The 8,954-nt window shown below is 46.2% G+C and overlaps 1 protein-coding gene across 1 annotated transcript in view; it reads left to right on the plus strand.

The window, feature by feature from the left end:
- nek11 (NIMA-related kinase 11) overlaps positions 1–8,612 on the plus strand; it is a 68,779-nt gene extending 60,167 nt beyond the window's left edge. Inside the window, exons 14-15 of the mRNA XM_053327716.1 lie at positions 5,146–5,239; positions 8,390–8,612. Coding sequence (XP_053183691.1) covers positions 5,146–5,239; positions 8,390–8,612 — 317 coding nt within the window. The remainder of the gene's footprint in view (positions 1–5,145; positions 5,240–8,389) is intronic.
- Positions 8,613–8,954: the final 342 nt, after the last annotated feature.

Genomic DNA, 8,954 nt, shown 5'->3' on the forward strand with positions numbered 1-8,954 from the left:
TTGCCATGGTTACAGTCAAATCTAACCCCCCCCCCCAATGTATGGTGGTCTGTCAACATGCTGGTGATGATGCTGGTGATGGTGATGATGATGATGAGGATGATGATGATGAGGATGATGATGATGATGGTGATGATGATGGTGATGATGGTGATGATGATGATGATGGTGATGGTGGTGATGACTATGATGGTGATGGTGATGATATTGATGATGATGGTGATGATGATGAAGATGATGATGATGATGGTGACGATGGTGATGATGAAGAAGATGATGATGATGATGGTGATGATGGTGATGATGGTGATGATGATGATGCTGGTGGTGAAGCTGATGATGGTGTTGATGATGGTGATGGTGATGGTGATAGTGGTGATGATGATGATGATGGTGATGATGGTGGTGATGATGATATTGATGATGATGATATTGATGATGATGGTGATGATGGTGAGGATGGTGAGGATGATGGTTGTGATGATGATGATGGTGATGATGATGGCAATGATGATGGTGATGATGATGATGATGGTGGTGATGATGATGATGACGATGATGGTGATGATGATGGTGATGATGATGATGATGATGATGATGATGATGATGATGATGATCATGGTGATCATGATGGTGATGATGATGATGGTGATGGTGAAGATGATGGTGATGATGATATTGATGGTGATGATGATGAAGCTGGTGATGATGATGATGGTGAAGATGATGATGATGATGGTGATGATGATGATGATGGTGATGGTGGTGATGACGATGATGATGTTGGTGACGACGATGATGGTGATGATGATGGTGAGGATGATGATGATGATGATGATGATGAGGATGATGGTGATGATGATGGTGATGATGATGGTGATGATGGTGATGAGGATGGTGATGATGATGATGATGGTGATGATGGTGATGGTGATGATGGTGATGATGATGATAGATGATACTGATGATGGTGAGGATGGTGATGGTGATGGTGATGATGATGGTGATGATGGTGATGATGATGGTGATGATGATGGTGAAGATGGTGAAGATGGTGATGATGATGGTGATGATGATGATGCTGGTGGTGAAGCTGATGATGGTGTTGATAATGGTGATGGTGATGGTGATGGTGGTGGTGATGATGATGATGGTGGTGATGGTGGTGATGATGATATTGATGATGATGATATTGATGATGATGGTGATGATGGTGAGGATGGTGATGATGGTCGTGATGATGATGATGGTGATGATGATGGCGATGATGATGGTGGTGATGATGATGGTGATGATGGTGATGATGGTGGTGATGATGATGGCGATGATGATGTGATGATGATGGTGATGATGGTGATGACGATGATGGTGATGATGATGGTGATGATGATGATGATGATGGTGATGATGATGGTGAAGATGTTGAAGATGGTGTTGATGATGGTGATGGTGATGGTGATGGTGGTGGTGATGATGATGATGGTGATGATGGTGATGATGATATTGATGATGATGATATTGATGATGATGGTGATGATGGTGAGGATGGTGAGGATGATGGTTGTGATGATGATGATGGTGATGATGATGGCGATGATGTTGATGATGATGATGATGATGATGATGATGATGATGATGATGGTGATGGTGGTGATGACTACGATGGTGATGGTGATGATATTGATGATGATGGTGATGATGATGAAGATGATGGTGATGCTGGTGATGATGATGATGATGATGATGATGATGATGGTAATGATGATGATGATGATGATGATGATGGTGATGATGATGATGATGATCATGGTGATCATGATGATGATGATGGTGATGATGGTGATGATGGTGATGATGATGATGATGATGATGGTGATGGTGGTGGTGAGGATGATGGTGATGATGATGATGATAATGATGGTGATGATGATGATGATGATGATGGTGATGATGATGATGGTGGTGGTGAAGATGATGGTGATGATGGTGATGATGATATTGATGGTGATGATGATGAAGCTGGTGATGATGATGATGGTGAAGATGATGATGATGATATTGATGGTGATGGTGATGATGATGATTATGATGATGGTGAAGATGATGATGATGATGATATTGATGATGATGGTGATGAAGGTGATGATGATGATGATGGTGATGATGATGATGATCATGGTGATCATGATGATGATGATGATGGTGATGATGATGATGATGATGGAAGTCACTACAGAGGGGGTGAGACCTGTCCCCTATGATGGAACCAGGACGTCACTATAGAGGGGGTGAGACCTGTCCCCTATGATGGAACCAGGAAGTCACTATAGAGGGGGTGAGACCTGTCCCCTATGATGGAACCAGGAAGTCACTATAGAGGGGGTGAGACCTGTCCCCTAAGATGGAACCAGGACGTCACTATAGAGGGGGTGAGACCTGTCCCCTAAGATGGAACCAGGAAGTCACTATAGAGGGGGTGAGACCTGTCCCCTAAGATGGGACCAGGAAGTCACTATAGAGGGGGTGAGACCTGTCCCCTAAGATGGAACCAGGAAGTCACTATAGAGGGGGTGAGACCTGTCCCCTAAGATGGAACCAGGAAGTCACTATAGAGGGAGTGAGACCTGTCCCCTATGATGGAACCAGGAAGTCACTATAGAGGGGGTGAGACCTGTCCCCTAAGATGGAACCAGGAAGTCACTATAGACGGGGTGAGACCTGTCCCTATGATGGAACCAGGAAGTCACTATAGAGGGGGTGAGACCTGTCCCCTAAGATGGAACCAGGAAGTCACTATAGAGGGGGTGAGACCTGTCCCCTAAGATGGAACCAGGAAGTCACTATAGACGGGGTGAGACCTGTCCCTATGATGGAACCAGGAAGTCACTATAGAGGGGGTGAGACCTGTCCCTTAAGATGGAACCAGGAAGTCACTATAGAGGGGGTGAGACCTGTCCCCTAAGATGGAACCAGGAAGTCACTATAGAGGGGGTGAGACCTGTCCCCTAAGATGGAACCAGGAAGTCACTATAGAGGGGGTGAGACCTGTCCCCTATGATGGAACCAGGAAGTCACTATAGAGGGGGTGAGACCTGTCCCCTAAGATGGAACCAGTGAGCCGCTGCAGCTGTCTTATACACAGGGCTTCTGGGCTATGCTGTGTCTCACTGATCGTCCTCTAGCCCATTTGACGACCTGGCTCAGTGAGTTCCTGCTCTTTAAAGAAGAAATGACAGACTCAATGACAGCACGGTAGAACAGCTGTTTTTAGAGGAAACCTAAACACAACATGATCTGACCAAGTATTCTCATCTAATGTGTGTCAGACATTTCCACTGAGTGAGTGTTAGATACTGTCATTAAATCTAAAGACGTCTCCATTTCTACCTGCAGGTCAGACGTGTGTTGTTTCCTCATCGTTCTTGTTAAACTATGCTGGAATGATTGTTGCCTGGAGCAGCAGCGGCAGCCTCAGCAGAGAAAAACAACCATTAAATCCTGATATTTAGCTTGTAAAAGGACAAAAGAGCTGGAACAGCCAGGAGAGCGCTCCCCTGATTTATTGCCCCGTCGTTAGATGTTAAACTGCAGCTCAGACTCACTTTGTGCTGCGCTGCTGCTTTCACACTGAAAAACAGCAGCAGCTTTTATTATTCAGATATAAACTGTGAACAGATACAGACTGAAGAAAACGGAGGAATGTTTTTATGTCCATCTGTTTATCTGAACTAATGTGTGTGAGTGATACAGGCCTCATGCTGCATATCTAGATGTTTAGCTTGTATTATATCTTATTTTTAGGGCTGTCAAACGATATTTTTTAATCGCGATTAATCGCAGAATTTCCATAGTTAATCAGGATTAATGGCGTTTTGAATTGCATGTTTAAAATCCTGTTATTTTCCATTTGAAGGCAGTTTTAAGCCCATAATGTAAAGCATTTCTTACCAGAGTGTCTTAACTGGGAATCAATCACGGCTCTGCTGCGACTCCCACACTCCAAAATGGTCCTTTGGTGGAGCTGAGGCTGGCTTGGCTGCACCTGGGTGTTTAGCGTGGAGGTGCTAACTCAAACTCCACGTACTCCGGTGGTAGTTAAACTCCGTTTGACACAGGTTGCATTTTACTTTTGACTTGTCAACTGAAGCGTCTGGAAGTGTTTTAAAGTTAAACAAGCCGTTCAAAAGTCCAGTAGCTCTCTTACTTTCCATCAGCGCGGTAGGTTTACTGCAGGAGGCCACTTCAAAGCATAGCGCTACAGCTAGAGGAGCCGTCTACGGGGGAGTAGAAGGGACAAAAAGGCTTGCAACATTAAAATGCCAGCTGTCAGGCTACAAGAACAAATTTCCCCTCAAATCAAAGCTGACGTTGAAAATGAAAAGCTTGAGCACCCTGCTGGTGGTCGACAGGTCACATGACACATGATCACAACCATCCTGGTATGAGTCCAACCAAGGAGCTCATTATTCAGAGCTCGTTAACAGTCAGAGCTCGTTAACATTCAGAGCTCGTTAACAGTCAGAGCTCGTTAATAGTCAGCGCTCGTTAGCATTCAGAGCTCGTTAGCATTCAGAGCTCATTAATAGTCAGAGCTCGTTAGCATTCAGAGCTCGTTAACATTCAGAGCTCTGTATAATCAGGACCCTCGTTAAGATTCTGAGCTCGTTAAGAATCTCAACCTGTCAGGAATCCAAACGTCTTCATCTCATTCGTCTCTTCTCTACTTTCTACTTTCTGAGTGTCAGCAGACTTCCTTCCTGTTCCTGTCTCCTTCCTGCTCAGAGCTCATATTTCAGGTTTAGATCAGCAGCTTTTTATTTGATAACTTTTCAGGGACTCGTGGGTATGAGAGAGAGAGAGAGAGAGAGACATAGAGAGAGAGAGGGAGAGAGAGAGAGAGAGAGAGAGAGAGAGAGAGACAGAGAGAGAGAGAGAGAGAGAGAGAGAGAGAAGCGGAGATGGAGGTATAATGGTAGTTTATACTCTGGCAGCAGCAGCATTATAAACCCATTAGATCTCCTCCATCTACTCTACTGTGTCTTTATTAATGGAGTCAGAGCTGTGGCTGCAGACAGAGAGATAGAGTTTCATCAAGGTGTTTCTTCTTCCCTGTCTTCATCCTCCATCCTTGTTTCTATCATGCAGGAGACCCTGAGGAGCCCGAGACCCCTAAGAACCAGCACGGGCCCCCGATCATCAACTGCAGCCTGCTGGAGACCCGAGTCCACCGCCTGAGACAGTGAGTCTGACCGGGGTTTATCCTACTGTAGGTGAAACTAAAATTGGGACTGAAAAGGAGACGCTTGGTCACTTCCTGTCCATCGTCTGTAACTCATCCCTGACTCAGCGTTTCTTTCATCGACCGCTCTGAAAACGTTAAATGTGTTTACTCTCCGTCTCCTCAGACAGCTCGGCTCCATCGCTACGATATTTAAACCCTTTGGGATTTTAACCCTCCTGTTGGCCTAGAGTCAAGGAAAGAAGGGAGGAAGGAAGGAAGGAAGGAAGGAAGGGAGGAAGGAAGGGAGAAAGAAGGAAAGGATGAAGGAAGGAAGGGAGGAAGGTAGGAGGGAGGGAGGGAGGAAGGTAGGAGGGAGGGAGGAAAGAGGGAGGGCAGGAAGGAAGGAAGCAAAGGAGGAAGGAAGGAAGGGAGGAAGGAAGGGAGAAAGAAGGAAAGGAGGAAGGAAGGAAGGAAGGGAGGAAGAAGAAAGGAAAGAAGGAAGGAAAGAAGGAAGGGAGGAAGGAAAGGAGGAAGGAAGGGAGGAAGAAGGGAAGAAAGGAGGGAGGAAGGGAGGAATGAAAGGAGGAAGGAAGGGAGGAAGGTAGGAGGGAGGGAGGGAGGGAGGAAAGAGGGAGGGAAGGAAGGAAGGAAGCAAAGGAGGAAGGTAGAAAGGAAAGAAGGAAGGAAAGGAGGGAGGAAGGAAGGAAGCAAAGGAGGAAGGTAGGAGGGAAGAAAGAAGGAAGGAGAGGAGGGAGGAAGGGAGGAATGAAAGGAGGAAGGAAGGGAGGAAGGTAGGAGGGAGGGAGGGAGGAAGGTAGGAGGGAGGGAGGGAAGAAAGAAGGAAGGAGAGGAGGGAGGAAGGGAGGAATGAAAGGAGGAAGGAAGGGAGGAAGGTAGGAGGGAGGGAGGAGGGAAGGTAGGAGGGAGGGAGGGAGGAAAGAGGGAGGGCAGGAAGGAAGGAAGCAAAGGAGGAAGGAAGGAAGGAAGGAAGGAAGGAGGGATGGGAGGAGGGAGGGAAGGAAAAGAAGGAAAAAGGGAGGGAAGGAAGGGAAGAAGGAAGGAAGGAAAAGAGGAAGGAAGAAGAAAGTAAAGGAGGGAGGAAGGAAGGGAGTGAGGAAGAAGGAATGAAAGGAAGGAAGGGAGGAAGAAGAAAGCAAAGGAGGAAGGAGGGAGGAAGGAAGAAGGAAGGGAAGGAAGGAAGGAAGGAACAGTGAAAACAGACGGGAGGACAACAGGAAGTTGAACTAAATGAAACCAGGTTTTTGCTGTGTAGTAGATGATCACACAGCCTGAAGGAAGGAAGGAAGGAAGGAAGGAAGGAAGTAGATGTTCAGAGTAGATCATGACACAGACTGAACTCATCACTGAGCAGCTCATGTGTGATTAAAGTTTGACTCATCATCAGTTTCACGGCTACAATAAAGTCTGATATCACCATGGAAACATTAGTTAGTTTCATAAAACCTCTCTTCGTCTCAGAGCAGGACTTCCTGAATATCGGTCGAGTCAGGAGGGATTCCTCAAGTTAACAAAGTTTCTGTCACAGTTTGATAAATGTGCCTCCTGCTGTGTTTCTGCTGACTCATCACATTCAGATCCAGAGCTGATTCAAACTTTGTCAACTTTTGTTCTGTTTCTAAATAAATTTGACCTAAAACATGATAACGAGACATCAGTCAGGCTGATGAGTCAAAGTGTGTTGGAGAAACAACCCCTGTCACCCTGGGGTGGGTCCAGAGACAGAAGAAGAAGAAACTGACTGAAGGATATTTAAGTCCGACCTTCATTTCTGGAACCTTCCTCTCATCCTCCCGGGTCAAACTGACCCTGACTGTTTTGACTGTTCCTTCTTTCCTTCCTTTCTTCCTTCCTTCCTTCATCTCTCTTTCCTCCCTTCCTTCTTTCCTTTCCTCCCTCCTACCATCCTTCCTTCCTTCCTCCCTCCTACCATCCTTCCTTCCTTCCTTCTTTCCTCCGTCCGTCCTTCCTTCCTTCCTTCCTCCCTCCCTCCCTTCCTTCCATCCTTCCTTCCTTCCTTCTTCCTCCCTCCCTCCCTCCCTTCCTTCCTTCCTTCCTTCCTTCCTCCCTCCCTTCCTTCCTTCCTTCCTTCCTCCCTCCCTTCCTTCCTTCCTCCCTCCTTACCTTCCTCCCTTGACTCAAAGACAACAGGAGGGTTAAATTGGAGATTAGTTGAGGAGGTTGTTAGTTTTTGTAACTTATCAGCTCAGAGTTAAGCTCCGTGTCTCTGTGAACGTTTGTGAGAGTTTCATTTAAAATAATCTAATTATTTCAGACAAACACGGAGCCTGAAGCTTCCAGCCGAGACGACGGAGAAACAAAGATCCTTTATTTAACATCTACTAACAACACACAACACATTTCACACAGAAAACATCATAAACAGCTGATCCATGTGACACACTTCCTGTCTCCTGCTGTGTGTGTGTGTGTGTGTGTGTGTGTGTGTGTGTGTGTGTGTGTGTGTGTGTGTGTGTGTGTGTGTGTGTGTGTATTGAAATCTGTTTTGACTGTTCCTTCTTTCCTCCCTTCCTTTTTATTTTTTCCTTCCCTCTTTCTTTGCTCCCTCCTCCTTCTGTACTTCCTTCCTCTTTTCCTCCCTCCTACCTTCCTTCCTCCTTTCCTTCGTCCTTACCTTCATTCCGTACTTCCTTCCTCTTTTCCTCCCTCCCTCCTTACTCCTTTCCTTCATTCCGTACTTCCTTCCTCTTTTCCTCCCTCCCTCCTTACTCCTTTCCTTCCTTCCTTCCTTCCTTCCTTCCTTCCTTACTCCTTTCCTTCCTTTTCTCTTCCTGCTCTCCTCTGATTGGTCGGATGGCAGCGGTTGATAAAAAAAATGGAGAAACCCAATGCTCTCCGTTTCAATTAGGGTCAGCTCGTCACCATGGCAACAGCATCTGACACACAGAGAAACACAAACACAGAGAAACACACACACACACACACATAGAGACACACGCACACACACACACACACACACAGAGAAACACACACAGATAAACACACACACACACACACACACACACACACACACACACACACACATATATAGAAGAACACACACTTCTATATTTGTGGATTATATATTTTATATATATTATTAGTTTTACAATGATGATGTTAAATGTGTTTCCTGTTTCCTTCCTGCAGGTCTGTCTGTCAGCGTTTGGGTTCAGAGGCCTTCAAAGAGCTTTATGAGAACCTGAAGGAGTCAAGGAGGCTGCAGAAGGAGGAGGGGGAGCGGGATGTGGGGGGCAGGGGGGGCGAGGGTCTGGTGGACGAACAGGAAGTTGGTCTCCAGGTGGATCAGCTGCTGTTTTATGAGGAAGAGCTGCAGAGAGTGAGACAGCTGCAGGTGGACACAGCTGTCTGACTGTTTATTCCTCCTCTTTTATGTTTTATATGTTTCCTCCTTTCCTTCCTTCTTCCTCCCTCTCTCCTTTCCTTCCTTCTTCCTTCCTCCCTTCCTTCTTTCCTTCCTTCCTCCCTTCCTCTTTTCCTTTCTCCGTCCCTCGCTCTCTCCTTTCCTTCCTCCCTCTCTCCCTCCTTTCCTTCCTTCTCCCTCCATCCCTCCCTCCTTCCTTCTTCCTCCCTCTCTCCTTTCCTTTCCTCCCTTCCTCCCTCTCTCCTTTCTTTCCTTCTTCCTTCCTTCCATCCTTCCTTCCTTCCTTATTCCTTCCTTCCTTCATTCCTCATTTCCTTCTTCCTCCCTCTC

The sequence above is a fragment of the Scomber japonicus genome, chromosome 10, assembly GCF_027409825.1.
Source record: "Scomber japonicus isolate fScoJap1 chromosome 10, fScoJap1.pri, whole genome shotgun sequence".
Lineage (NCBI taxonomy): Eukaryota > Metazoa > Chordata > Actinopteri > Scombriformes > Scombridae > Scomber > Scomber japonicus.